The sequence below is a fragment of the Cyanistes caeruleus genome, unplaced genomic scaffold, assembly GCF_971803275.1.
Source record: "Cyanistes caeruleus unplaced genomic scaffold, bCyaCae1.hap1.1 HAP1_SCAFFOLD_206, whole genome shotgun sequence".
Taxonomy (NCBI): domain Eukaryota; kingdom Metazoa; phylum Chordata; class Aves; order Passeriformes; family Paridae; genus Cyanistes; species Cyanistes caeruleus.
Genome location: NW_028255993.1, coordinates 106,194 through 133,695, shown reverse-complemented (window position 1 = coordinate 133,695; position 27,502 = coordinate 106,194). Strand labels below are relative to the sequence as shown.

At 55.2% G+C, this 27,502-nt stretch overlaps 2 protein-coding genes across 10 annotated transcripts; both read right to left on the bottom strand.

Annotated features, from left to right (window-relative positions):
- Positions 1-11,096: 11,096 nt before the first annotated feature.
- Positions 11,097-18,953, bottom strand: LOC147645638 (maestro heat-like repeat-containing protein family member 7). 5 transcript variants are annotated; one of them, XM_086874399.1, is made up of 16 exons: positions 16,467-18,953; positions 16,209-16,367; positions 15,874-15,938; positions 15,607-15,756; positions 15,270-15,418; positions 14,798-14,945; positions 14,361-14,548; positions 14,134-14,271; positions 13,737-13,851; positions 13,418-13,558; positions 13,050-13,226; positions 12,757-12,912; positions 12,492-12,593; positions 12,044-12,146; positions 11,707-11,763; positions 11,097-11,422 (listed from the first exon to the last, which is right to left on the bottom strand). In XM_086874399.1, exons 1-16 carry the CDS (start codon positions 16,591-16,593, stop codon positions 11,223-11,225), a joined length of 2,175 nt encoding a protein of 724 aa, XP_086730525.1. In that variant the 5' UTR covers positions 16,594-18,953; the 3' UTR covers positions 11,097-11,222. The 5 variants fall into 5 exon arrangements, with proteins under 5 accessions (XP_086730525.1, XP_086730523.1, XP_086730521.1 ...); XM_086874397.1 differs by having other exon boundaries at positions 16,209-16,677; XM_086874395.1 differs by having other exon boundaries at positions 15,607-16,367; positions 16,467-17,077.
- Positions 18,954-20,063: 1,110 nt separating this feature from the next.
- Positions 20,064-26,314, bottom strand: LOC147645637 (maestro heat-like repeat-containing protein family member 7). Of its 5 annotated transcripts, XM_086874405.1 has the most exons (16): positions 25,434-26,314; positions 25,176-25,334; positions 24,841-24,905; positions 24,574-24,723; positions 24,237-24,385; positions 23,765-23,912; positions 23,328-23,515; positions 23,101-23,238; positions 22,704-22,818; positions 22,385-22,525; positions 22,017-22,193; positions 21,724-21,879; positions 21,459-21,560; positions 21,011-21,113; positions 20,674-20,730; positions 20,064-20,389 (listed from the first exon to the last, which is right to left on the bottom strand). In XM_086874405.1, exons 1-16 carry the CDS (start codon positions 25,558-25,560, stop codon positions 20,190-20,192), a joined length of 2,175 nt encoding a protein of 724 aa, XP_086730531.1. In that variant the 5' UTR covers positions 25,561-26,314; the 3' UTR covers positions 20,064-20,189. The 5 variants fall into 5 exon arrangements, with proteins under 5 accessions (XP_086730531.1, XP_086730528.1, XP_086730529.1 ...); XM_086874402.1 differs by having other exon boundaries at positions 24,841-25,334; positions 25,434-26,273; XM_086874403.1 differs by having other exon boundaries at positions 23,328-23,912; positions 25,434-26,273.
- Positions 26,315-27,502: the final 1,188 nt, after the last annotated feature.

Here is a 27,502-nt window from a genome sequence, read left to right as displayed (position 1 = left end):
CCTAGATTGTGGGGAAAGTTGTCAAGGTTTTTTGGGATGCTTCAGGCATTTTTTAGGGTTTTGAGAATTTTGGGGGAATTTTGTGGGATGTTTCTTGAATTTTGTGGGATTTTTGTGGATTTTGAGGGATTTTGAGGAGATATGAAGAATTTTGATGAATTTTTCCTTGATTGTGTGGAAATTTGTCAAGATTTTTTTTGATGTTTCTGAAATTTGGTAGGGTTTTGAGAAGATTTCAGGAATTTCGTGGGATATTTCTGGAATTTCTTATGTATTTGAGAGAATTTTGTTGGGCTTTTTGTTGTAATGCAGTTAGGAAAAATGGTATGACCCAAAGAATGTACCCCTAAAAATGTAGATTTGTAAGTTCTTTCCCTTATCTTGTTCTCCCCAGGTTCCCTTATTGTTTGTGTAAATTCCCACAGCCCCTTCCCCTGTCCTGAAAAAGGAGTGCCTGTCCATACCTCTTCCTCTTTCCCTTCTGCCATCTCACCCTGAAGGATCCCAAGAAATAAAGCTGCAACTGCCATCTCAGCATAGGGAAAGAGCCTCGTTTTTAGGGCCTCGTCTGGCAAGCTAAAACTACCTCCCCAGCCTGCCTGCCCGCTGCGGGGTGGACAGAGGTAACAGAGGGGCTGGGGACTGAGTTATAATAGCAGGTGGTGTGATGAGTATGTAAGGAGTTTGCTCGTAAAAACAAGAAAATAAAGGGTTAAGCAAGATATTGGCAATTGAAAAGTTCCAAGCAGAACCGGCAGAAACTCCAAGGACATCCTGTTGTTGAGCATAACTTGTATGCTCATTACCTTAGCCAGATATGGAGCTTGAAGCATAACTTGTGTATCCAATATTTTAGCCAAAAATGGAGCTTGGCTTGCAGATCAAGGGCGATGCTGTGACGAAGAGGAGCATCTTCCTCCCCACGACCACCGAAAAGCAAAACACGACCACCTAGCAACAAGCCGCGCAGAAGCAGAATCAACCCGGATGACGCAGAAACCGGAACTGAAGACACTGTAAGGGCTCTGAAGTTTGGGGAGGGGGGCGCTAGCCGTTGGTGGAGCGGTGATTCCCCGGCCGCCCAGCGCTGTTTTGCTTGCTGCCGCTTGCTAAAATAAATCCAATTATTTTTATTCAACAAGGATCTTGATTTTTTTATTAATATAATCCATAACAACCACAATTCCCTTCATTAATTAATTGACCACTCTTTCTCCCTCTTTATGCTAATTAGTCCTATTTTTAGTCTTCTGATCCTAACTTTTGTCATTTTCTCAGACAGGGTAAAAGGGGCCACTTTGGGGCCCATGGAAACTTTTCTGAGGAACATTTAGGGCAGTTTTGGGTCTGGGCAGGGAATTTAGAAAGAACTTGGGGGTCTGGAGGACACTTGGGGGAGCCAGGTGTGAAGTAGCCCCACTTTGTCCCTCCTGATTAATCCTGGCTAGCTCTGTCGAGGGGAGGGCAGGGAGGCTCTTCATGACCAAGATAAAGACCAAACAGCTGCTTTTCCCTTCGGCATAACGTCAGATGTTTATTCAGGCTGGGATCCAGGAGGAAAAAAAGAGAGGGAGGAAATATTTCCCGGGTACTTTCAAACCTTGGGAGAGGGGCGGGGAGACATATAATACCAAGCAATGGGATAACATTTCAGGGACAGGGAGGGGAAGGGAAAAACACGTCACAGCTGCAGGGAGGGTTTACACAGAAACTAAAGCACACCCAGGATTGTGCACTAGCACATCTCCCCCTATTTTGTTCTATATAATTCATGAAATGAGCTTATATGACTTACTGACCTGAAGTGGCCCACCAAGTACCATTTGCAGGCTGGTGAGGGTTACTCTGGTCTGCCAGCTCTATATGGTTGACATCTGAGGTAGCTGAGATCAGCTTAATTATGCTTTTGTATAGTATCCTGCTTAAAACTCCAAACTCCGTTAACAAAATAATGACTAGCAGTGACAGAATAGTTTTCACTACTGAAGCCCACCACCCCGAGAGTCCCCAGTTTTTAAACAGTCCATTAAACCAGTCATCTGCTTCTTGCTTGACTTGTCCGATCATGCTTTTCATCTCTTGGAGTGTGGCATGGATGTTAGGAGCTTTCGATGTCAGATTCATGCAGCAGAGACCCTCCAACTCCTGGCACTCGTGCCCGTGGAGCAATAGGAGAAAGTCTATCGCTGCACCATTTTGGAGTGTTGCCTGCCTGCTAACTTCCTCATCTTCTAGGAGGGCACTTATGGCGCTAGATGTTAAATTTGCTTGTTTTACCACCCAGCATTCTAGGTGTCTCAATTCACCTAGGGCCTTGGCTGCAGCCACCCAAAGAAGGAAAATGGATGCAGCAATTCTTTTTGATTTGGACCAATGAAAAATCTCTGAATCACAATTCTCATCTAAATTTGTAGCACTTCTCTTCTGAATTTTCCTCGTCAAATTATTTTTATTGGTCCATTCGCCAATTAATATTTGATTGGGTGCTAACAGTGATAGAGGCCCTCTGGTACACAGCCCTCCGAGGAGACAGGGTGGAATTCCTGCCCATGCGCTATCCCCACAAATGAGGAACAGTCCTTTGGGGAGGCTTTTGGGATGTGTATGAGCTGAGGAGTGCACTTTTGATGTAGCTTAGGACGTGGCACCACCTTTTTGCTGTGAATTCTTCTCAATATTGTACTATATTGTGGAAGGTTTCTTTATTAATTGGAAGACTGACCCTAAAGTGTACACAGTGTAATGCTGGAGAGGAACCCAGTAGCTCTAACTCCTGGGGTTCCTGGCTTGCCTTAGGAAAATGTGGCAGCCACTCTTTGACGGGGTTTTTAAACTCTGCTTCTATTTGAGTGCTGTGGAAATTCATTACCTGCTTCAGGAGTCAGTGTATTAAAGCGATGTGTAAATTCATCATGCTGCAATGGAATTCCTACCAGGCAGGTAGACATAGGATTTTTCGCTGCTCAAGTAGATAGACATATGTTTTCTTGATGAAGTGTTTGTGCCAGGGTCACCCAGATGTTCTGGCGTGGCTGTGCGACGATCCAGGCCGCTGCCAGGCTGCTCAGTGCGAGCACGATGACAGCAGGGTTAAGGCTCATCATGGATTTGAGTGAGAGGCAGGTTATTTCTAAAAACAAGGAAACAGACATTTTTGGAAACTTATTTACTGCCAAAGCATGCAGGTCAGAGGCTAGAAAGGTTTCTTCTTGCTCTCTTTGGTGGCATCTTCTCTTGGAAGCAACAGCCACTTGCTTCTCATCTCTTATTGCTGGGGCTGGATTCTTTGGAACAAAAGGTTTTACCCGTTTCTGAGGAATCCATCAGGGGCCTGTAGGGGTGGAGACACATGTGTAACCACGCCCCCAGGTGACAAGTTCATAGGGGCCCTTGGTTTGCCAAGTTTCAGGGTCCCTGATTAAAACTGGTGGACGCTGTGACAATTAAAACTGATCATCACTGTTAAAATGCCGAGTCACAGGAGGCTTCATGTTTTCAAATGAGCAGTTTAGGAAATTAATGGCAAGCAGAGTTTTACAGGGTTTTTGTTGTGGAGACATCCACACTGCCTCGCTACCTTACCTGGCTAGGACTTGTTTGAGCGTCTGGTGTGCAAACTCAATCACAGCTTGACCTGTGGAGGAGTGGGGGATGCCAGTTTTATGTTCCATTCCTCACTGCTGGACAAATTCCAGGAACTCCTTGGATTGATACGCTGGGCCATTATCTGTTTTAATTTCTTTAGGGATTCCCAATACAGAAAAGGCCTGTACTAAGTGTTGTTTGGCATGTACAGATTTTTCTCCTGCATGAGCAGAGGCATACACTGCTCCTGAGTATGTATCAATGCTCACGTGTACATACTTAAGGTGACCAAAACTGGGGATGTCAGTGATATCTGTTGGCCACACTTCACAGCTTTCAATTCCTCGGGGATTAACCCCCAGGCCTAATGATGGCACTGCCTGGAGCTGACAACTGGGACAGGTAGCCACGATGGCTTTAGCCTGACCCCGTGTCAGCTGGAGCTGATGAATCAGTCCTGGCACATTTTGATGGTATCGCTGGTGACTTATCTTTGCCTGTTGGAACACATCTGGGAGACGTGCCTTTTCAGCTGGGGCAGCAAGGGAATCAGCCTCCCGGTTTCCCTCAGCGATTTCACCTGGCAATGGGGTATGCAACTTTATAAGCATCAGATAGAAAGGTTGCTCTCGATTTGAAACCAAATAAATCAGTTTTGAAAGCAATCTAAAGAGATGTTCGTTCTCAATGTCCTTGAGAACTGCCTGCTCCGCTCTGGACACCACTCCTGCTACGTAGGCTGAGTCAGTAACCAAATTAATCGGTTCTGAAAACTTCTCAAAGGCTCTTATGGCCGCAGCCAGTTCAGCTATCTGGGGTGACCCCTCTACAAACTCAACATCAGCTTCCCAAAGCTGAGTCTGTGGATTTCTCCAAGTCATCACCGACTTGTGAGATGTCCCAGATGCATCAGTGAACACTGTGAGAGCTTTGAGTGGCCTTTGGCTCCTTTTCTCACAAGGAATGAGGTGGAATTCCTCATGAAACAATTTGTGTGCTGGCGCATGAACTGAAATTTGCCCACTAGAGCTGTCCAGAGCAAACTGGAGGGTAGCATTGCTCTGCAGCAGATGCTCAAACATCTCTTTGGTCAGTCTCTCAGGGGAGTTTTTGCCTTCTCCAGAGAGCCTGACTGGGAGGTGAATACACATAAAGTCACAACCTGCCAGTTCATGCAGCCTTACCCTGGCCAACTGAATCAGCTGAGCCATCAGCTCTTGTGGCTTGGTGATAGTTTTGGGTCATTGATGGGAGAGGAAAACCCATTCTGTTATTAAGAGTGGATCTCTCTGCCCCTCGGCCCACTGGAATATTAACCCAGGTAGGTGTGGCAATTTCCCCAGGACAATAGATTTGAAAGGCAGCTCAGGTTTGAAGCGATGTGCCTGTCTTTCTGTCAAGGCCTTTTGTGCCTTTTCAATCACAATTTTTGCTTCTGGAGTCAGCTCCCTGGGAGACAGCAGCTCTCTCTCCCCTTTCAATAAATTGAGCAGGGGGCCCAGGTCCTCATTGGTGAGACCTAGCCAGGGTCTGACCCGGTTTAGTGACCCGCATAGGGAATGGAGATCTGCTAGAGTTTTAGGATTACCAATAATTTCCAATTTTTGTGCAACAACCATCCTTGCGGTAATTTCCAGGCCCAGGTATTTCCAAGGTGGCATCCTTTGAACTTTGTCTTCCTGCAATTAGAATCCAGCAGAGGTTAAAACTTTAACCACTAGGTCAAGGGTGTCTTGCAGTATGTTGTGTTTGGGACAGCATACCAAAACATCGTCCATGTAATGCAAAATGATGGCATCTCTCTTTTCAGCACGCACTGAGGACGGCAAAGACCCCACATACCACTGGCAGATGAAGGGGCTTGCTTTCATCCCCTGAGGTAATAACTGTCCAGTGGTACCCTTTCATTGGGGCTTCTCGGTTAATTGTGGGAATGGAAAAGGCAAACCTTGGCGCATCAGCTGGGCGCAGGGGAATTTGAAAAAACCAGTCTTTAATATCCAGTACTGCTAGGAGCCAATTTTGTGGTAACATAGTTGGGGATGGCATACCTGGTTAAAGAGACCCCATGTCCTCTATTTTTTTGTTTCTTTCTCTCAAATCCTGAAGGAGGTGCCATTTATCCTTCCCTGGCTTTTTTATTACAAACACCGGGGAATTCCAAGGGCTGGTTGTTTCTACTATGTGTCATTTGGCCAATTATTGTTCTACTAACTTTTTTAGCGCCCCAAGTTTCTGTCTGCTGAGAGGCCACTGGTTCACTCAAACTGGATTATTATCTACCCAAGTGTCTTGGGTTGATTAGGAGGTTAAATTGTATCCCCATTCATCCACCTAACCCAGACACAGGTTCTGTATTCTTAAAATTTCATCTAAGAGTAAAAGTGAGTGGAAAAGAAGCACCGAGTCTGTTATCAGAGACTGTACTTGCTCCCCCCGCATCGGGAGTTTTGACTTCCACACAGACAGACAACAAGACACAGATCACTTTGGCTTTCCAGCTAGCCAGAGCAGAGAGGCCTTCCTGGACTGTTTTCTTTCCCCTTTTCTGAAACGAATCGAACCTGCTCTGAACTGGGGACTCGAGGGAGCACCAGGAGCTTGCACCCGTGGACTACCGGGAGCCCAGCCTGGGCAGCGGCATTTTCCAACACCAGAGAGACTGATAACAGAGCAAACACCCACAGCAAAGAGACCCTCTGAAGTTTGTCATCTCTTCTGAACGGCAAGAGGTTTTGTAATTTGATATCGTTCATTCTTGTGCCGGGTAGTGCTGTGGATGTGAAATAAACAGGTTTTTTCCACTTCACTCAGAGAAATCTCTTCCCGAACCGGTTGGAGGGTGGGAGAAAAGGGCCACGTGGGTTTGCTTCCCTGGGGGAGCCCCACTGGAGGTTTTCTCCCAAATCTGCCCTAAACCAGGACACCAAGATAACTTTTGGACCGGACACTCTACAGTGGCCTCCATCAAAAATCCAGAGGTGTCTCAGGAATTGATAATTTCACTCCCCACTGGGACATGGTGTCTCTTCCCCACAGCGGGCACTTGTAGTCAATAACAAAAGGTCGGACACTAGCTAACCTACCCTCCGGACCTTCAATCTGGACGATACCTTTAGCAATTTTAGCCTGTTTCATTCCTCCAACACCCTGTATTTTTCCTGCCATGGGTTACAGTTCCCAATGTGAGGGCCACACCTTTTCAGGTATGATAGTCACATCTGCCCCAGTATCAATTAACCCTTCTACATGGAGATGTTCTGATTTATGTGTTAAGTTCCATCCCATAATGGGTTTGTCTTCACCCACTACTTCTGCCCAGTAGACTCCTGGTGCTTTGTCATCTACTGGGATTTCTGTTGGAACAGGGATCACCTGGGCTATTACCTGCCCTTTGTCTACATAGAAAGGTGGTTGAGGGCACCTAGCTAAGAGAGTGAGGTGTGTTAGGTCTCCCTTAATTGTCATGGGAGCCACCTCAATCTCTATTGGTGAATGTGCTGTGTCTCCAATAGCAAAATACCTACTATCCAGTCCAGATGGGTCTTGTGGATTATCCTGCAAGTCTACTCCAATGACAGTCCAACGATCAGATCTGAAGCAAAAAGCTTTAGAAGTTATGTCGTGGTTTTAAACCAGTAACTAAGAAAATTACTTATTTCTTGCTGTGAGATATGGATTAGAACAAGAGCAAAACAGGCATAAAACTTAAAAGGAATAAAGAACGTTTATTCACAAACTACAATAATAAGAACAACAGAATAAACTTCCAGAAAAACCTTTTTTATCCCCCACTACCCACTATTCCCTTGTTCACATGACCACAGAGACAAAAACTTTGGAACTTGGATGGTTAGAACAGTCCCAATTCCTGCTACAGTTTTTTCACCAGTCTTTGTAGAGAAACAGAAGTCTCTTTCTGTTAATTTATGGAGTTTCTCACTAGAAAACTACTTCTGTTATAGTTTTCTATTGCCCTGATGTCAGCTGCCCAGAACTGCTGTTATCAGAGCTCACTCCTCCCATTTCACATCACTCTGAAGTGTGTATGGGCCATGAGTCTAGGGATGGTATTTTAAGGATGAGTTATTCAAAAGCAAAAGTCTTCTTCATCTGTCTCTGTAAGCTTCACTAGAAAACAGTTTTCTCATTGCCTCTCAAGACTTCAAATCCTCCAGCACTTCACTGTACCACAATTACTCTACTTTTTACTCAAAATTTACACTTTGAACACTTTATTCCTCCCTACATACTCTATCATGAATTAAAGGAGTTCTTTCAGGACTTTATTGTCCATCTCCATAACTTGAACAGAAAAATATTTCATCTTAATTAAAGCATCTCCTTATTCTCTACCTTTTCTGAAGCTTCTTTTCTTTTCTGTCACTGGTAGTTTATAAAGTCTCTTTTCATGTTGATCACTCTCTTTTTCCCTCTCTGGATAAAAAGATTAATCTGCAAGTCTCATCTGGGTAATGAAAGGGTTAAAATCTTGCCCAGGCTTTGTAGATGGTTCTGTGACTTCTGTCAGTGCAGGAGCTGGAGCTGTCATTGATAGAAGATTCCTCATGGCTGTTCTGGAAAGTGTAGTCGCCGCCTTAGCCTGACGCAGGTTCAGAGCCTCGTTCTTTCTTCACTCGGCAGTCTCTAGTAAATTTAGTCACAGCAAAACCTGCAGCCGAGCCAGAGATCGGCTTGGCTTGGCCAGAGCCCGGGGAAAGCCCCCCGCAAGCCCCCATCTCCCGGCCGAGAGCCGCTGGGTCCAGCCCAGCCCCCGCCCGGCCACATGGCCGGGCAGAGAACGGGAGGCCTGGAGCTCTGTTACCTTTCACAGCCAGGAAACAAAGAGCCCAAGAGTGCTCTGACTTTACATCTTAAGGTAGGGTTCACAAGTTGATCTCCCTTTTCAATGCTCAAAACTGCTGTCAATTCCCAGTAATGACCGATAATTGGTCAGGAGAAAAGACTCTCATCAGCCACCAGCAGCTTCAACTTCCTTAGCTCTTAAAACCACCTTAAAGGTAAAGTCACCTCATGACAAGTTACAAATCACTTACTGAATCACTTTTGCGGTTGCCAGACCTTATTAGGCAAACGTTCCTCACAATTATATTTCTGCAGCCTCTCAGCCCGCTCCCTTTCCTCCCCTTTTCCCATTAAAATAGAGTCTTTTTTCTGCTTCAGGTCTGTCATTTTTATGTCTCTGCGCTTGACAGAAAAGCGCTGAGACTTTAGTTTCTTGGTTGACTGGCTAGAGCTTCTTTCTACTGTTTCCCTTGTTGCTGGGTTTGAGGACAGTTCCTTGCAAAATGTCCTGGCCTCTTGCACTGGAAACAGACGATGTGCTGCAGCTGTTCTGGTGACATCTGTGGCTTATTCATTCCTGCTGTCACTGCTGCCACTGTCCTTGGGTTGCCTGGTTTCTTGCCGTGTACACTGTACAAGTCTGCTTTCTGGGCACATGGCTTCAATCATATCTGCTATGGTGGGTGGAGGGTTAATAGGTAGACTCAGAATTACTCTACGACAAGCGTCGTTGGCATTTCTTTGGGCCATTTCTTGAAGCAGATCTGTCTGGGCCACTGGTTCTTTAACTTGTCTCTGTATCTGTAGTCTCAGTCGATCTACAAACTGTAAGAAACTATCAGATGGGAGCTGGTTAATATTAACATAACTGACTTGAATATCAGCTGCTATTGTATACTACAGGAGCCGCTGTTAGCATACCTTCATCTTCTCCAGGGCTGGTATTCCCTGGGTTTCTCTGCCTGCACCCCCCCACGCCGGGCTCTGGGGGCTCCATTCCCTCACCAAGCCTGTGGAGAGACCCAGCTCCTCCCCTGCAGGAGCCAGGCGGGGGCCCGCACCCTGCCACGCCAGGCTCGGTAGGCTGGCACCCCCCCATCGGGAGGCAGGGCCGGGACACCCCTCTCCCTGCCCCTCTGCAGGAGCAAGGGGTGTAACTCTCTCTCTCCCAGCCCCTTCTCCCTGGGGAACAGGGGCCGGAGGGATAAGTGGATACAACACGGACTCAAAGAATCTAGACACAGGAGGCCCAAACTTGCTGGAATAATCCAAATTGCAGATTTATTGTCTGTCGTCCATCCGGGGCAAGAAAGAGACAGAAATGCCCTGGGTCTTATCTCTTATACAAAGGGGTGAGGGTGATCGGGGGATACAGAGAGGTCACAGCCAATAGGAAGGGGGAAGGGAGAAGGTTCTCAGGTAGGAACTAACATTACACAAAACAGAGGTGAGTTTTACTCTTGGGAGATACCAAGATTTTTAGACGCACTACAACAACACATGACATGTGGAAGGCAAGCCCGCCCTCAAGCACGGCCATCCAAGTCAGTCAGGGGCACAGGCTGCAGCTGAAGCTGCCAAGCGTTGCTGTGAGGCTGGCAAGTGAAGAGAAAGCCATTGTGGTCAATTCTGCTGAAGCCTTTTGCCAAATCAAAGGCAACTGTGCCCACAGCCTCCCCCGGTTTGGCACCCGGCTGCTGCAGACGCCTCACTGTGCAGGTGCCGACGTTGGGGCTGCTGCTGTTTCTGTGCACACTCTGCTGCTGTTCCTGTGCACACTCTGCTGCTGTTTCTGTGGGCTCCTGAGTCGCTTCAGCAGCAGCGACTGGGCAGCCCTGCTGGAGGAGACATCACCACCCTCCCCTTGGTGGCAGCAGCTCTGCGGACCCCGAGCTCTGTGTCAGGGGAGCCTCAGTCACAGCACCGTGTCCTGGGCAGCCGCGAGGGCCCGGGCTGGCGGCCAGCCCTGCCTCTGCCCACTGCCCCTTATTGCAGGCACCCAGTGGCCGTGGCCTGGCAGCACCCCTCTGCCCTGCATGTCCCCAGCCAGCCCAGCCTGGGCACACCTTGGGCTGTCCGCACCCTCCTGGAGGGGTGTTGTCCCAGCCTCGAGGGCTTCTGCTGCAGGCCTGGGAGACATTCTGGGGAAGTGCCAGGTCGGCCGGCTGTCAGGAAAAAGGTGGCTGCCCGGGGGCTGCTTATGCCCTCTGACACCCAATTCCTCAGGTCTTCCCACCGGTCCAGCCTTTCAGGGGCCTCCTGTCCCCTTTGGAGCCTCCAGCCTCCACACATGCCCCTCACGCCTTCCCACGCTTTTGTCCCGCCTGGGCCTCCACAGACCCTCATCCATTTACAGCCTCCCAGTGCCCTGTTCCCTCACAGTCTCCCCCAGCGTGGACCAGCAGCAGCGCCACAGCCCCACAGGAGCTCCAGAGGAGCAGGATCAAGAGGCACGTGGGAGCCCTCAGCAACCCAGCCAGCACCACACGGGCACGAGGACACAGATGGCGGCGCTTCCTGGCTGAGACAGCATTTGTGCCTTCAGCAGAACCACCAAAGGCCAAGGGTTTCTGGCCATTTTCCCTGCACCACTGCATGCCTGGGCAGCTTGCTGAGCTGTGATTCCCCAAGTGGAATCACATTTCCCCCGCTTCCTCTATGCCCTGTACACCATGGGCAGCAAGATAAAGGTCTTGGGAAGTGACTGCCTATTATAATATATACTATATTTATATCCTAAAAGAAAATGAAAAGAAGAAAAGAACAATATTTAAGAAACAAAAAAAAATCTCTGCTGGTTCAGGTGGCCCCAGCAGACAGAGCCTGCCGGGTCAGTTGCCAGCAGAGCTCCAGCAGCGCAGCCAGCTGAGGCCCAACAGACGAGGCCGTGTCCTCCATGCCCTGCGCAGCTGAACTTGCAGGTTCTCCAAGATGGAATATCGAGCCGTCTCTACTGCCTGGGTGATGTAAAATGTTTGAATTGCCAGGTTTCCGATGGCAGGGCTGGTGTCACAAACCACGTTCTTAAGGGCTGGAAGAGAGATGAACAGAGCCACGGTCAGATTCCCAGACCTGCGGAGGCCCACGGAGAGCCCCCGGCCAGGGCCATCCCAGCCGGCTCTTGCCATGGCCAGCAGGGAGCAGGGACCAAGGGGATCAGCCCGAAGCTGCTGGCCACGAATGCCCCACGTGAAACCTCGGAGTGATCCACCCACGCCGCCCCTCATCCGCACATTGAGCAGAGACCTTCGCAGACAGTCCAGGACTTGCAGCTCCACCCAGCAGCCCCGCTGACAGCCCGCTGCCCTCACTCACATTTGTAAATTAGCTGCAGGTCTTCTTTCTGCCGCCTCAGGAGCCGCCCGGCCATCCCTGGGAACACAGAGCCTGTCAGGGCCCCAGCGGCACAGCTCCCTGCCAGCGGCGCTGCCAGCCCTGTGGCCACACGCCCTCCCGCCCCGGCAGGGCTCAGCCCGGGCCCGTGCCGCATCCTGACTCAGCCCAAGGGCACGGCTGCCAGAGGCCGGCAGCAGCAGCCCCGAGGGCAGGCGGGGCTCCAGGGCACCGGGCCCGGGTGCCGCTGCCGGGGCAGCAGTCGGGGCCGGGGCCGAGCTGTGGCGGGGCGGGGAGGGAGCCCGGGCTCGTGGCTCACCGATGAACCTGATGGCCGCCGCTCGCAGGGGCTCCTGTGGGCTCTGCAGGTACGGCAGGGCCCGACGCAGGTCCTCCGCCGCTCGGTTCCTGTCCTGTGCCAGCTGGAGAGAGCGGCAGGAGGGAGGGGTTGGCGCGGGCTCTGCCCCTCGGCCAGGCGCTGCCTGCCCGGCCAACCCTGAGGCCCGGCCAGCAGCCGCTGGCGCCGAGCTCTGCAAGGGGCAGAGGGCCGGCTGCTGCCCAGGGAGCCGCGGTGCCGCCCTGCCCTGCAGCCCCAGTGGATCGGGGCTCCATCGGAACCAGGCTCGGGACCACAGGAGCCTGAAGAAGAAGCCGTGCGGCCCCCGGGGGCGGCACTGGGCAGGGGCGCAGCTGCCAGCCCCACACACCGAGCGCTGGGGACAGGGGGCTTCTCCAGGCTGAGGCTGGGCCTTCCAAGCCGTCCTTACCAGGCACTCGGTGATCATCCACAGCTTCTTCTTTTTCACAGGTCTTTCAAGATCTCTCCTCTTCAGGAACTCGGCCGCACAAAGCAGCGTTGCCCAAGAAGCCTGGAGAGCAGCAGAGACCCGCAGATGGCCCCACAAGTCAGGACACAGGACCCGCCCGCATTCGTGTGCCAAGGCCAGGAGGAGGCTGCAGCCGGCAAGGTGCCAGGGCAGGAGGCGGCCGAGCCCCCTCCCCGGGTGACAGCAGCAGCCCAGGAATCCTCACCTCTGCCACCTGCTGGTTCTCGTCATGGCAGTGGAAGAAGAGAGGCAGCAGGCTGTGGTGCACGTGTGACTTCAGGGCCTTTTTTTCCTTTTCTGTTAGAAGAGTCATCAATGATCGGAAGAATAATATGGACACCAGCTGCACCTGGCTATTATCCTATATGAAAGGAAGGAAGGAAAAAAGACCTCAGCCCTGTCTGCATGGGGCTCAGCAGGGCGCAGGCCTGAGAATCCCCCGGGCACCAAGTGTCTGGGCAGCAGCCAGTGGCCTCGGCTGGGGGCACAGAGCCTTACGTGGTCAAAGAGTGGCAGGAGCGCCTCAGCCAGCTGCAGGGCAATGGGGCTGGGTATCAGCATGTCCTTGTCCAAGACGATAAAGCTGAGCACCATGACTGTCATCCTGACTATCTCTCCATCTGCATCCCACAGGAAATCTACAAGACTTTCAGTCAGGCTCCGCATTTTTTCAGCCTGTGTGGAAGACAAGTCTGTGAAACGCCACCCTGCTGCCACAGGGCCAAAAGGCCAAAGGCCTGTCCCAAAGCACTCAGGAAGAAGCAGGAGGCAGGAGAGCTGGCAGCAGCTGCCTCGGGGCCCGAAGCCCAGCCAAGCCCAAGGGACTGCGTTTCCCGGCGCAGCTTCAGCCACTGCCCACTTCTCACCATCGAGGGATCGTCAATCAACTTGAAAAGGGCCCTGAGCGCCAGGTGACGCTTGTCCCTGCTCTCGCTCCGCAGGTGCCTTGAGAAGATTTCCAGGACTCTGTTAGCGCTGCGTTCGCTCAAGTCCAGGTAGTCAAGGATCTGAAAGGCACAGGGCAGTGACAGGGGAGGCAGCCGGCAGGAGCCCAGAAACAAGACAGGAAACAGGGCCCGGGCAGCAGCACAAGGCATGGGCACCGTCCCAGGCAGCTTCAGCTATGAGAGGGCAGAGAGGTGGCAGGCAGCTCTGCAGGGAGGCACTTTTGGCCATCAGGCTCACCTCCACAAGGAATGCCAGGGCAGGCAGATCCCAGCGTGCCTCCTGTGTGCTGAGCAGCTGGAGCAGGTAGGGAACGATGCGGGAACACAAGGGGATAGAGGCAGACGACATCTCCCTGCCAGGGTGAAAAAGTAGCCCAGACTGTGAGCTGGGAGGACAAACATCTCCCAGGACTGACTGACAGAGTTCACATCTTTGAGCACCATCCTGCAAGGATAGGGGACCTGGGCCCTTGGGGAGGTGACTCCTTGTGGGCACCCTCCTTTCCCAGCCTTTTCCAGTCTCCCTAGCCGTCCCTCGGTGACGAGGCCCTCTGGCCCACGACAGTGGGGACTGTGTTGGGCAACCTCAGCACGGGGCACAAATGCCAGAGGCAGTGGGGAGAAGGGGGTCTCACCTGGCCAGCAGACCCACGGCATAGTGGTGGGTGTCAGCAGAGAGCAGCTTGTCCCAGCCACGCTTGTGTTCCATTTCCACCACCACTTCCTCACGATGCATTTGGCACAGCAGGGACTTCAGGGCCTGCACTGCAAAGCTGTGTGCACAGCAAAGCCCAGGTCACGCTGGGAGCACTGGCTCGTGCCGTGGAGACATGGCAGGGACAGGAGGAGTGGGATAGAGCACCTGTTGGGGCTGATGGCAAGGCCGTGTTGCTCCTGGCATCCCTTCCAGAAGGCATTGAGATCCTCTGGCATCTCCAAAGTGCTGAAGAACACTTGGAAGAGCAGATGCACAAAGAGGCGGGGGAAATGCACCGTCACTACATGTGGGACGCAGGGCATCTGAAGGATCTTCCACATCAGCACAGTTGCCTGCAGAGGACAGAGAACCCTGAGACAGCGCTCAGTGCCGAGGTGTGCGGGCGGCAGGGCCTGAGTGTGGCAGGGAGCGGTCAGGGGAAACCCCTGGGGAGCTCCACGCCTGGTGCCCCTGAAGCTGCCCCTAGGCCAGGTTTCAGCCCAGTGCCTGAGGCAGGGAGATGCAGTTGGGGAAGGAGGAAACTGAGCTGCTGAAGAGGTGGCTTGCCATGGGCTGAGCAAAGGCCAGTTGCAGAAACTCACAGCCAGGGCAAAGACACCCGTGTTGTCTCCATCAGAGGTGCGCGTGCTGTGCTCTGGCCAGTTCCCCAGCACATCGAGGACTATCCGGTATGCCCGCTCCGCTGTCCTGGGCGAGCACAAGATGGTCTTCCACATGGTCATAGCAGCTCTGCGGGGCGACAGCTCTGTCTCACGGGGGTCTCAGACACATCCCCGTGGCCTGGGCAGCAGTGGGGGGGAGCTGAGCTTGCTGCCAGCTCTGCCTCTGCCTGCTGCCCCTCGCCAGCAGCAGCAGCCAGGCAGCCCAGCTCTGTGGGGACAGGGCCCTGAGGGCCATGGCATGGCAGCAGGCTCGGGGACCGATGTAGCAGGGCTGGGAAAGGTCCCAGGTAGACAGGACCCTGGAAGTCTCTGTTGGTCAGACACCTGGGCCAGGCTGTGCAGGCTGATGGGCTGAGGAGCCCTGAGCCCTCTGGGCACGTGGGCCCCGTACCTGTCACACGTTGGGGCCACACGCAGGAGAGCAATGACCACGTCAGCGGGCTGTGCCTCGCTCAGATCCAGCAGGGTCCTGTTCAGCCTGTGCTCAGAGAACTGATTGGCCATGAGCCACTGGTGGATGTACCTCACCATGGCAGGCACCTGGAGAAAGCACAAGGGGAGACTTGGAAAGCTGCCACAGGGAGTCAGGAATGTCCCCAGCTTCCCCAGAGAAGTGCTTCCCTTCTCAGCACGCTGCAATGGCCTCAAAGGCTTCGAGTGATCAGCAAGCGTGGCTTGGGAGGCCAAGCGATCCCTGGAGGATCAAACCCTGGCCACAGGCTGCTTACTTGCTTTTGACTGTAAAAACCCTCCTCTACAAGCATATCCAGCAGGGCAGCAGTGGCCTTGGTGTTGAAGATGTATGAATAAGGTCTGAGCCCAGTGGCCATGGCGCTGGTCCCTTCTTCCCGAATTCTCTTGATGAAGCTGCAAACCAGCTGTAGGAGAAGGGCAGGAGACAGAAACATCGGGGATGTTCCATGGAGTGCTCCAGGCGTGCTGCTGGGCTGAGCAGTGCCAGCAGGCCCAGCCCAGTTGGGGATGGCTGCAGGTACCTGCGCTGTTCTGCGGAAGAGGCCACCGCCAAGGTCCTGCTCTTGTGTCTGGGCCATGGCTGCATCTGGCAAAGAGCAGCCAGAGCTGAGGGGCTGCGGGAGAGGCCGGAGAACGCAGCCCAGCCCTGCGATCCCCAGGCAGGGACAGCCCCGCGGATGCCCCAGGGGATGGAGCACGGCCACTGCTGGGGGGGCAGCCCCAGCCCCTCTTTTATGCTGTCCATGGGTGTGTCTCCACAGGACAGGGTGGGATGGGATGAGATGGGATGCAATGGGATGGGATGGGGCCAAGATGGCCGCAGGCACCAGCCCTGTGGCCCAGCTCTGCCACTCACCCTCCTCCAGCGGCCGGAACTGCTGCACCTCTTCGGTCTCTGGTGCTGGGGCAGCTCCAGGGCCTTCTTCCTCTTCCTCCTCCTCCTCCTCCTGCACCCAGGCCAGCTTGGGCACTCTTGGGGGTCGCTGCTCCATATCATCTTCAACACTCTCCCATCCTTTCCATAGGAACAGCACCAGGGGATGGCATGGCATGCAATGGGATGGGGCCAAGCTGGCAACAGGCGCTAGCCCTAAGGCCGAGCTCTGCAACTCACCTTCCCGTGGTGCCTGGAACTCCTGCACCTCTTCAGTCTCCTGTGCCAGGACAGCTCCAGGGCCTTCTCCTTCCTCCTCCTCCTCAACCCAGGCCAACTTGGGCACTCTTGGGGGTCGCTGCTCCATGGCAGGGACTGGATTTATAGCTACTTGCAGGAGAGATGGCTCGGAAAAGCTCCGAGTCAGCAAGTCCTGCAGTCGTGCCTGGAAGGCACCTGCAAGACTCAAGTCCGGGCAAGACGGCAGGACAGCGAGTCCTGCACTTGTGTCTTGAGGGCTCCTGCCACAAGGACAGGAGGCTCCTCGTCAAGATTTGAGGTCTGGTCTCAAGGGCAGTGACTGCAGGGATGGGCGACACCTCGGAAAAGCCCCGGGTCACCAAGTCCCACGGTCTGCCCTTGACAGAACCTTAAGAAAGAAGCCTCGGCAAGGCCACAGGTCAGCAAGCCCTGTGGTCTGGCCTCGAGGTCACCTGTTGGAATAACGCTTCGGAAAAGCTCCGGGTCCGACACAAACGAGTGTGCTGTGCGGGGGCTCCTCACAGCACCGCTCTGACGCGTCCTGTCCCGTCGCGTGCACCGAGCACTGTGGCGTGGTCCTGTCACTGCCAGCTCCTATGCCACCACATGTCACAAAGGGCCCTCTGACACCCTGTCCCTTTCCATCCCATGGTGACCATATGTCACAAAGGGCCCTCACGCACCCTGCCAGCTGCCCTGGTTCCCCCTGCCCCCATCCCCCCAAAAATGGCCCAGGTTGGGAGGAATCTCTTGCCCAAAGGGTCTAAGACAGCCCAACAGGATCTTTAGGAATGCCTCAAACCATCAGCCAACGCTGCCCTGCTCTGCAGGCTCAGGGCAGCAGAAGGAGCCCCCAGGGCTGCCGACGCAGCCGCAGCAGGAAGGGCACGGGGCCTTGCACAGAAGCTGGCACGGCCTCCTTGGGACACGTCCCAGCTGGTGGCCATTCTAAACCTGCAGGTGTGACACAGACAAGGAACGTGTGGGCCAGGGCACGAATGCTGCTCTGAGCCCTGGGGCCCGGCCAGCACTGAAATCAGCAGGTGTGGCAGAGTCCCCGCCAAGGCAGACCTGCCACCCCACCCGAGCCCTGGCAGTGCTGGCACTCGTCTCCTGCCCCAGAGACCTGTACCACTGGGGGGCTTCTGTGCCAGAGGGCAGCCAAAGCCCACATCTTTTTAGAATTTTTCCAAAGCCTGCCGACTGTTTTCAAGGTTTTCTTCCTATTTTCTCCCTAGTGCACAATCTCCAGAAATTGTGCTTTTCCATCCTTTTGCATTTATTAAATTGACCTGCAATGACCAATCAATCAAAATCCTGGGAAAACTTGAACTTCAGGTTGAACCCGGGCAAAATATTTATCTCCCACACTTGAAGCCATGAATTGCCAAGTACTGTCCCCGCTGTCACACCCTGTCCCCTGTAGGTGTGCTGATGCCATTTCAAAGGGGTTGCCAATGAAAACCAGTTTGAAGATTTTTGTAGTTTCCACATTGGCATTCAAATCCTTGACTAGAAAAATCACATGTCAAAATTTCTAGGATTCTTCCATACCAAAGCTGTCATCTTCACCCTGGATTTTAGAGTGTCTGAACAGTCACACAAGGTTTGAGTTTTAGACACTACAGAAGAAGTCTTTGCTGTTGGGCTATACCATGACATCAGCATATAGTCCTGATGATTCCTTTAGGCAGGAGCAGCAAACACAAGAATGAGCCAAACATGCTATTCCTGTGTTCTCATGTCCTGCACAGCAGTAACTGGGAATTCAAGAATGGATTCAGGAAGCAATGGGTGCACAGGGAGCCACAAAGACTTTGGGATGCTGAAATGGACCAGCCTGGTGCCTGTGCCTGGGCTGCACCGGGCTGAGCTCCAACTGGACGATCTAACAATGGCTGAATGGACACACCGTGGGCCACAGGAGACTCCTGCTCCCAGTTCTGTGAGCTACAATATTCATTTGTGATTCACCAGATGATTTTTTCATCTTTGCTTGAAATCCAGGAGAGGAAAAGGTCAACATGGAGAAGTGTTCTTCCAATTCTAGTGACAGTTGTGTCTGCACACCACCTGTGCCCATGGCAGGGTGGTTGGAAGTGGATGATGTTTATGATACTTTGCAACACAAAATGTTCTGAGATTCTGTGATTCTCCAAGTGGAGTGGAAAACTAAGCCATGTAAGTCCCTGCTTTTTTTCAGTGCATGCTGCTTACTCCTTTGTTCCAAGCAAGTCCAGGATTTTGTTTCATGTGTCTTTAAGGTGCCTGGACAGAAGAGATGGAGGGCAGCTGCAGCACAGGGCTCATGTCCCATCAGAGTCTCTTACTCTCTCTCTCACGATGGCGCTGATGCCGCTGCCTTGGGACACCTGAGTGTGGAAGGCGAGCCCGCCCTCAAGCACGGCCATCCAAGTCAGTCAGGGGCACAGGCTGCAGCTGAAGCTGTCAAGCGTTGCTGTGAGGCTGGCAAGTGAAGAGAAAGCCATTGTGGCCAATTCTGCTGAAGCCTTCTGCCAAACCAAAGGCAACTGTGCCCACAGCCTCCCCCGGTTTGGCACCCGGCTGCTGCGGACGCCTCACTGTGCAGGTGCCGACGTTGGGGCTGCTGCTGTTCCTGTGCACACTCTGCTGCTGTTCCTGTGCACACTCTGCTGCTGTTTCTGTGGGCTCCTGAGTCGCTTCAGCAGCAGCGACTGGGCAGCCCTGCTGGAGGAGACATCACCACCCTCCCCTTGGTGGCAGCAGCTCTGCGGACCCCGAGCTCTGTGTCAGGGGAGCCTCAGTCACAGCACCGTGTCCTGGGCAGCCGCGAGGGCCCGGGCTGGCGGCCAGCCCTGTCTCTGCCCACTGCCCCTTATCGCAGGCACCCAGTGGCCGTGGCCTGGCAGCACCCCCCTGCCCTCCATGTCCCCAGCCAGCCCAGCCTGGGCACACCTTGGGCTGTCCGCACCCTCCTGGAGGGGTGTTGTCCCAGCCTCGAGGGCTTCTGCTGCAGGCCTGGGAGACATTCTGGGGAAGTGCCAGGTCGGCCGGCTGTCAGGAAAAAGGTGGCTGCCCGGGGGCTGCTTATGCCCTCTGACACCCAATTCCTCAGGTCTTCCCACCGGTCCAGCCTTTCAGGGGCCTCCTGTCCCCTTTGGAGCCTCCAGCCTCCACACATGCCCCTCACGCCTTCCCACGCTTTTGTCCCGCCTGGGCCTCCACAGACCCTCATCCATTTACAGCCTCCCAGTGCCCTGTTCCCTCACAGTCTCCCCCAGCGTGGACCAGCAGCAGCGCCACAGCCCCACAGGAGCTCCAGAGGAGCAGGATCAAGAGGCACGTGGGAGCCCTCAGCAACCCAGCCAGCACCACACGGGCACGAGGACACAGATGGCGGCGCTTCCTGGCTGAGACAGCATTTGTGCCTTCAGCAGAACCACCAAAGGCCAAGGGTTTCTGGCCATTTTCCCTGCACCACTGCATGCCTGGGCAGCTTGCTGAGCTGTGATTCCCCAAGTGGAATCACATTTCCCCCGCTTCCTCTATGCCCTGTACACCATGGGCAGCAAGATAAAGGTCTTGGGAAGTGACTGCCTATTATAATATATACTATATTTATATCCTAAAAGAAAATGAAAAGAAGAAAAGAGCAATATTTAAGAAACAAAAAAAAATCTCTGCTGGTTCAGGTGGCCCCAGCAGACAGAGCCTGCCGGGTCAGTTGCCAGCAGAGCTCCAGCAGCGCAGCCAGCTGAGGCCCAACAGACGAGGCCGTGTCCTCCATGCCCTGCGCAGCTGAACTTGCAGGTTCTCCAAGATGGAATATCGAGCCGTCTCTACTGCCTGGGTGATGTAAAATGTTTGAATTGCCAGGTTTCCGATGGCAGGGCTGGTGTCACAAACCACGTTCTTAAGGGCTGGAAGAGAGATGAACAGAGCCACGGTCAGATTCCCAGACCTGCGGAGGCCCACGGAGAGCCCCCGGCCAGGGCCATCCCAGCCGGCTCTTGCCATGGCCAGCAGGGAGCAGGGACCAAGGGGATCAGCCCGAAGCTGCTGGCCACGAATGCCCCACGTGAAACCTCGGAGTGATCCACCCACGCCGCCCCTCATCCGCACATTGAGCAGAGACCTTCGCAGACAGTCCAGGACTTGCAGCTCCACCCAGCAGCCCCGCTGACAGCCCGCTGCCCTCACTCACATTTGTAAATTAGCTGCAGGTCTTCTTTCTGCCGCCTCAGGAGCCGCCCGGCCATCCCTGGGAACACAGAGCCTGTCAGGGCCCCAGCGGCACAGCTCCCTGCCAGCGGCGCTGCCAGCCCTGTGGCCACACGCCCTCCCGCCCCGGCAGGGCTCAGCCCGGGCCCGTGCCGCATCCTGACTCAGCCCAAGGGCACGGCTGCCAGAGGCCGGCAGCAGCAGCCCCGAGGGCAGGCGGGGCTCCAGGGCACCGGGCCCGGGTGCCGCTGCCGGGGCAGCAGTCGGGGCCGGGGCCGAGCTGTGGCGGGGCGGGGAGGGAGCCCGGGCTCGTGGCTCACCGATGAACCTGATGGCCGCCGCTCGCAGGGGCTCCTGTGGGCTCTGCAGGTACGGCAGGGCCCGACGCAGGTCCTCCGCCGCTCGGTTCCTGTCCTGTGCCAGCTGGAGAGAGCGGCAGGAGGGAGGGGTTGGCGCGGGCTCTGCCCCTCGGCCAGGCGCTGCCTGCCCGGCCAACCCTGAGGCCCGGCCAGCAGCCGCTGGCGCCGAGCTCTGCAAGGGGCAGAGGGCCGGCTGCTGCCCAGGGAGCCGCGGTGCCGCCCTGCCCTGCAGCCCCAGTGGATCGGGGCTCCATCGGAACCAGGCTCGGGACCACAGGAGCCTGAAGAAGAAGCCGTGCGGCCCCCGGGGGCGGCACTGGGCAGGGGCGCAGCTGCCAGCCCCACACACCGAGCGCTGGGGACAGGGGGCTTCTCCAGGCTGAGGCTGGGCCTTCCAAGCCGTCCTTACCAGGCACTCGGTGATCATCCACAGCTTCTTCTTTTTCACAGGTCTTTCAAGATCTCTCCTCTTCAGGAACTCGGCCGCACAAAGCAGCGTTGCCCAAGAAGCCTGGAGAGCAGCAGAGACCCGCAGATGGCCCCACAAGTCAGGACACAGGACCCGCCCGCATTCGTGTGCCAAGGCCAGGAGGAGGCTGCAGCCGGCAAGGTGCCAGGGCAGGAGGCGGCCGAGCCCCCTCCCCGGGTGACAGCAGCAGCCCAGGAATCCTCACCTCTGCCACCTGCTGGTTCTCGTCATGGCAGTGGAAGAAGAGAGGCAGCAGGCTGTGGTGCACGTGTGACTTCAGGGCCTTTTTTTCCTTTTCTGTTAGAAGAGTCATCAATGATCGGAAGAATAATATGGACACCAGCTGCACCTGGCTATTATCCTATATGAAAGGAAGGAAGGAAAAAAGACCTCAGCCCTGTCTGCATGGGGCTCAGCAGGGCGCAGGCCTGAGAATCCCCCGGGCACCAAGTGTCTGGGCAGCAGCCAGTGGCCTCGGCTGGGGGCACAGAGCCTTACGTGGTCAAAGAGTGGCAGGAGCGCCTCAGCCAGCTGCAGGGCAATGGGGCTGGGTATCAGCATGTCCTTGTCCAAGACGATAAAGCTGAGCACCATGACTGTCATCCTGACTATCTCTCCATCTGCATCCCACAGGAAATCTACAAGACTTTCAGTCAGGCTCCGCATTTTTTCAGCCTGTGTGGAAGACAAGTCTGTGAAACGCCACCCTGCTGCCACAGGGCCAAAAGGCCAAAGGCCTGTCCCAAAGCACTCAGGAAGAAGCAGGAGGCAGGAGAGCTGGCAGCAGCTGCCTCGGGGCCCGAAGCCCAGCCAAGCCCAAGGGACTGCGTTTCCCGGCGCAGCTTCAGCCACTGCCCACTTCTCACCATCGAGGGATCGTCAATCAACTTGAAAAGGGCCCTGAGCGCCAGGTGACGCTTGTCCCTGCTCTCGCTCCGCAGGTGCCTTGAGAAGATTTCCAGGACTCTGTTAGCGCTGCGTTCGCTCAAGTCCAGGTAGTCCAGGATCTGAAAGGCACAGGGCAGTGACAGGGGAGGCAGCCGGCAGGAGCCCAGAAACAAGACAGGAAACAGGGCCCAGGCAGCAGCACAAGGCATGGGCACCGTCCCAGGCAGCTTCAGCTATGAGAGGGCAGAGAGGTGGCAGGCAGCTCTGCAGGGAGGCACTTTTGGCCATCAGGCTCACCTCCACAAGGAATGCCAGGGCAGGCAGATCCCAGCGTGCCTCCTGTGTGCTGAGCAGCTGGAGCAGGTAGGGAACGATGCGGGAACACAAGGGGATAGAGGCAGACGACATCTCCCTGCCAGGGTGAAAAAGTAGCCCAGACTGTGAGCTGGGAGGACAAACATCTCCCAGGACTGACTGACAGAGTTCACATCTTTGAGCACCATCCTGCAAGGATAGGGGACCTGGGCCCTTGGGGAGGTGACTCCTTGTGGGCACCCTCCTTTCCCAGCCTTTTCCAGTCTCCCTAGCCGTCCCTCGGTGACGAGGCCCTCTGGCCCACGACAGTGGGGACTGTGTTGGGCAACCTCAGCACGGGGCACAAATGCCAGAGGCAGTGGGGAGAAGGGGGTCTCACCTGGCCAGCAGACCCACGGCATAGTGGTGGGTGTCAGCAGAGAGCAGCTTGTCCCAGCCACGCTTGTGTTCCATTTCCACCACCACTTCCTCACGATGCATTTGGCACAGCAGGGACTTCAGGGCCTGCACTGCAAAGCTGTGTGCACAGCAAAGCCCAGGTCACGCTGGGAGCACTGGCTCGTGCCGTGGAGACATGGCAGGGACAGGAGGAGTGGGATAGAGCACCTGTTGGGGCTGATGGCAAGGCCGTGTTGCTCCTGGCATCCCTTCCAGAAGGCATTGAGATCCTCTGGCATCTCCAAAGTGCTGAAGAACACTTGGAAGAGCAGATGCACAAAGAGGCGGGGGAAATGCACCGTCACTACATGTGGGACGCAGGGCATCTGAAGGATCTTCCACATCAGCACAGTTGCCTGCAGAGGACAGAGAACCCTGAGACAGCGCTCTGTGCCGAGGTGTGCGGGTGGCAGGGCCTGAGTGTGGCAGGGAGCGGTCAGGGGAAACCCCTGGGGAGCTCCACGCCTGGTGCCCCTGAAGCTGCCCCTAGGCCAGGTTTCAGCCCAGTGCCTGAGGCAGGGAGATGCAGTCGGGGAAGGAGGAAACAGAGCTGCTGAAGAGGTGGCTTGCCAGGGGCTGAGCAAAGGCCAGTTGCAGAAACTCACAGCCAGGGCAAAGACACCCGTGTTGTCTCCATCAGAGGTGCGCGTGCTGTGCTCTGGCCAGTTCCCCAGCACATCGAGGACTATCCGGTATGCCCGCTCCGCTGTCCTGGGCGAGCACAAGATGGTCTTCCACATGGTCATAGCAGCTCTGCGGGGCGACAGCTCTGTCTCACGGGGGTCTCAGACACATCCCCGTGGCCTGGGCAGCAGTGGGGGGGAGCTGAGCTTGCTGCCAGCTCTGCCTCTGCCTGCTGCCCCTCGCCAGCAGCAGCAGCCAGGCAGCCCAGCCCTGTGGGGACAGGGCCCTGAGGGCCATGGCATGGCAGCAGGCTCGGGGACCGATGTAGCAGGGCTGGGAAAGGTCCCAGGTAGACAGGACCCTGGAAGTCTCTGTTGGTCAGACACCTGGGCCAGGCTGTGCAGGCTGATGGGCTGAGGAGCCCTGAGCCCTCTGGGCACGTGGGCCCCGTACCTGTCACACGTTGGGGCCACACGCAGGAGAGCAATGACCACGTCAGCGGGCTGTGCCTCGCTCAGATCCAGCAGGGTCCTGTTCAGCCTGTGCTCAGAGAACTGATTGGCCATGAGCCACTGGTGGATGTACCTCACCATGGCAGGCACCTGGAGAAAGCACAAGGGGAGACTTGGAAAGCTGCCACAGGGAGTCAGGAATGTCCCCAGCTTCCCCAGAGAAGTGCTTCCCTTCTCAGCACGCTGCAATGGCCTCAAAGGCTTTGAGTGATCAGCAAGCGTGGCTTGGGAGGCCAAGCGATCCCTGGAGGATCAAACCCTGGCCACAGGCTGCTTACTTGCTTTTGACTGTAAAAACCCTCCTCTACAAGCATATCCAGCAGGGCAGCAGTGGCCTTGGTGTTGAAGATGTATGAATAAGGTCTGAGCCCAGTGGCCACGGCGCTGGTCCCTTCTTCCCGAATTCTCTTGATGAAGCTGCAAACCAGCTGTAGGAGAAGGGCAGGAGACAGAAACATCGGGGATGTTCCATGGAGTGCTCCAGGCGTGCTGCTGGGCTGAGCAGTGCAAGCAGGCCCAGCCCAGTTGGGGATGGCTGCAGGTACCTGCGCTGTTCTGCGGAAGAGGCCACCGCCAAGGTCCTGCTCTTGTGTCTGGGCCATGGCTGCATCTGGCAAAGAGCAGCCAGAGCTGAGGGGCTGCGGGAGAGGCCGGAGAACGCAGCCCAGCCCTGCGATCCCCAGGCAGGGACAGCCCCGCGGATGCCCCAGGGGATGGAGCACGGCCACTGCTGGGGGGGCAGCCCCAGCCCCTCTTTTATGCTGTCCATGGGTGTGTCTCCACAGGACAGGGTGGGATGGGATGAGATGGGATGCAATGGGATGGGATGGGGCCAAGATGGCCGCAGGCACCAGCCCTGTGGCCCAGCTCTGCCACTCACCCTCCTCCAGCGGCCGGAACTGCTGCACCTCTTCGGTCTCTGGTGCTGGGGCAGCTCCAGGGCCTTCTTCCTCTTCCTCCTCCTCCTCCTCCTGCACCCAGGCCAGCTTGGGCACTCTTGGGGGTCGCTGCTCCATATCATCTTCAACACTCTCCCATCCTTTCCATAGGAACAGCACCAGGGGATGGCATGGCATGCAATGGGATGGGGCCAAGCTGGCAACAGGCGCTAGCCCTAAGGCCGAGCTCTGCAACTCACCCTCCCGTGGTGCCTGGAACTCCTGCACCTCTTCAGTCTCCTGTGCCAGGACAGCTCCAGGGCCTTCTCCTTCCTCCTCCTCCTCAACCCAGGCCAACTTGGGCACTCTTGGGGGTCGCTGCTCCATGGCAGGGACTGGATTTATAGCTACTTGCAGGAGAGATGGCTTGGAAAAGCTCCGAGTCAGCAAGTCCTGCACTCTGGAAGGCACCTGCAAGACTCAAGTCCTGGCAAGACGGCAGGACAGCGAGTCCTGCACTTGGGTCTTGAGGGCTCCTGCCACAAGGACAGGAGGCTCCTTGTCAAGGTTTGAGGTCTGGTCTCAAGGGCAGTGACTGCAGGGATGGGCGACACCTCGGAAAAGCTCCGGGTCACCAAATCCCACGGTCTGCCTTGAGAGAACCTTGAGAAGCCTCGGCAAGGCCACAGGTCAGCAAGTGCTGCAGTCGTGCCTGGAAGGCACCTGCAAGACTCAAGTCCTGGCAAGACGGCAGGACAGCAAGTCCTGCACTTGTGTCTTGAGGGCTCCTGCCACAAGGACAGGAGGCTCCTCGTCAAGGTTTGAGGTCTGGTCTCAAGGGCAGTGACTGCAGGGATGGGCGACACCTCGGAAAAGCCCCGGGTCACCAAGTCCCACGGTCTGCCCTTGACAGAACCTTAAGAAAGAAGCCTCGGCAAGGCCACAGGTCAGCAAGCCCTGTGGTCTGGCCTCGAGGTCACCTGTTGGAATAACGCTTCGGAAAAGCTCCGGGTCCGACACAAACGAGTGTGCTGTGCGGGGGCTCCTCACAGCACCGCTCTGACGCGTCCTGTCCCGTCGCGTGCACCGAGCACTGTGGCGTGGTCCTGTCACTGCCAGCTCCTATGCCACCACATGTCACAAAGGGCCCTCTGACACCCTGTCCCTTTCCATCCCATGGTGACCATATGTCACAAAGGGCCCTCACGCACCCTGCCAGCTGCCCTGGTTCCCCCTGCCCCCATCCCCCCAAAAATGGCCCAGGTTGGGAGGAATCTCTTGCCCAAAGGGTCTAAGACAGCCCAACAGGATCTTTAGGAATGCCTCAAACCATCAGCCAACGCTGCCCTGCTCTGCAGGCTCAGGGCAGCAGAAGGAGCCCCCAGGGCTGCCGACGCAGCCGCAGCAGGAAGGGCACGGGGCCTTGCACAGAAGCTGGCACGGCCTCCTTGGGACACGTCCCAGCTGGTGGCCATTCTAAACCTGCAGGTGTGACACAGACAAGGAACGTGTGGGCCAGGGCACGAATGCTGCTCTGAGCCCTGGGGCCCGGCCAGCACTGAAATCAGCAGGTGTGGCAGAGTCCCCGCCAAGGCAGACCTGCCACCCCACCCGAGCCCTGGCAGTGCTGGCACTCGTCTCCTGCCCCAGAGACCTGTACCACTGGGGGGCTTCTGTGCCAGAGGGCAGCCAAAGCCCACATCTTTTTAGAATTTTTCCAAAGCCTGCCGACTGTTTTCAAGGTTTTCTTCCTATTTTCTCCCTAGTGCACAATCTCCAGAAATTGTGCTTTTCCATCCTTTTGCATTTATTAAATTGACCTGCAATGACCAATCAATCAAAATCCTGGGAAAACTTGAACTTCAGGTTGAACCCGGGCAAAATATTTATCTCCCACACTTGAAGCCATGAATTGCCAAGTACTGTCCCCGCTGTCATACCCTGTCCCCGCTGTCATACCCTGTCCCCTGTAGGTGTGCTGATGCCATTTCAAAGGGGTTGCCAATGAAAACCAGTTTGAAGATTTTTGTAGTTTCCACATTGGCATTCAAATCCTTGACTAGAAAAATCACATGTCAAAATTTCTAGGATTCTTCCATACCAAAGCTGTCATCTTCACCCTGGATTTTAGAGTGTCTGAACAGTCACACAAGGTTTGAGTTTTAGACACTACAGAAGAAGTCTTTGCTGTTGGGCTATACCATGACATCAGCATATAGTCCTGATGATTCCTTTAGGCAGGAGCAGCAAACACAAGAATGAGCCAAACAAGCTATTCCTGTGTTCTCATGTCCTGCACAGCAGTAACTGGGAATTCAAGAATGGATTC

Bases quoted from the DNA above. Each gene is read 5' to 3' on its own strand.
- LOC147645638 (XM_086874398.1), bottom strand. From the start codon at position 16,593: ATGGAGCAGCGACCCCCAAGAGTGCCCAAGTTGGCCTGGGTTGAGGAG. The intron at 15,419-15,606 runs GTAAGCAGCCTG...TGCTTTCTCCAG, and splicing joins GTTTTTACAGTCAAAAGCAA to GTGCCTGCCATGGTGAGGTA. The intron at 12,913-13,049 runs GTAAGGCTCTGT...CCTTTCATATAG, and splicing joins TCCTGCCACTCTTTGACCAC to GATAATAGCCAGGTGCAGCT.
- LOC147645637 (XM_086874401.1), bottom strand. From the start codon at position 25,560: ATGGAGCAGCGACCCCCAAGAGTGCCCAAGTTGGCCTGGGTTGAGGAG. The intron at 22,526-22,703 runs GTGAGCCTGATG...TGTGCCTTTCAG, and splicing joins CCCTGGCATTCCTTGTGGAG to ATCCTGGACTACCTGGACTT. The intron at 20,390-20,673 runs GTGAGTGAGGGC...TCTCTCTTCCAG, and splicing joins CCTGCAGCTAATTTACAAAT to CCCTTAAGAACGTGGTTTGT.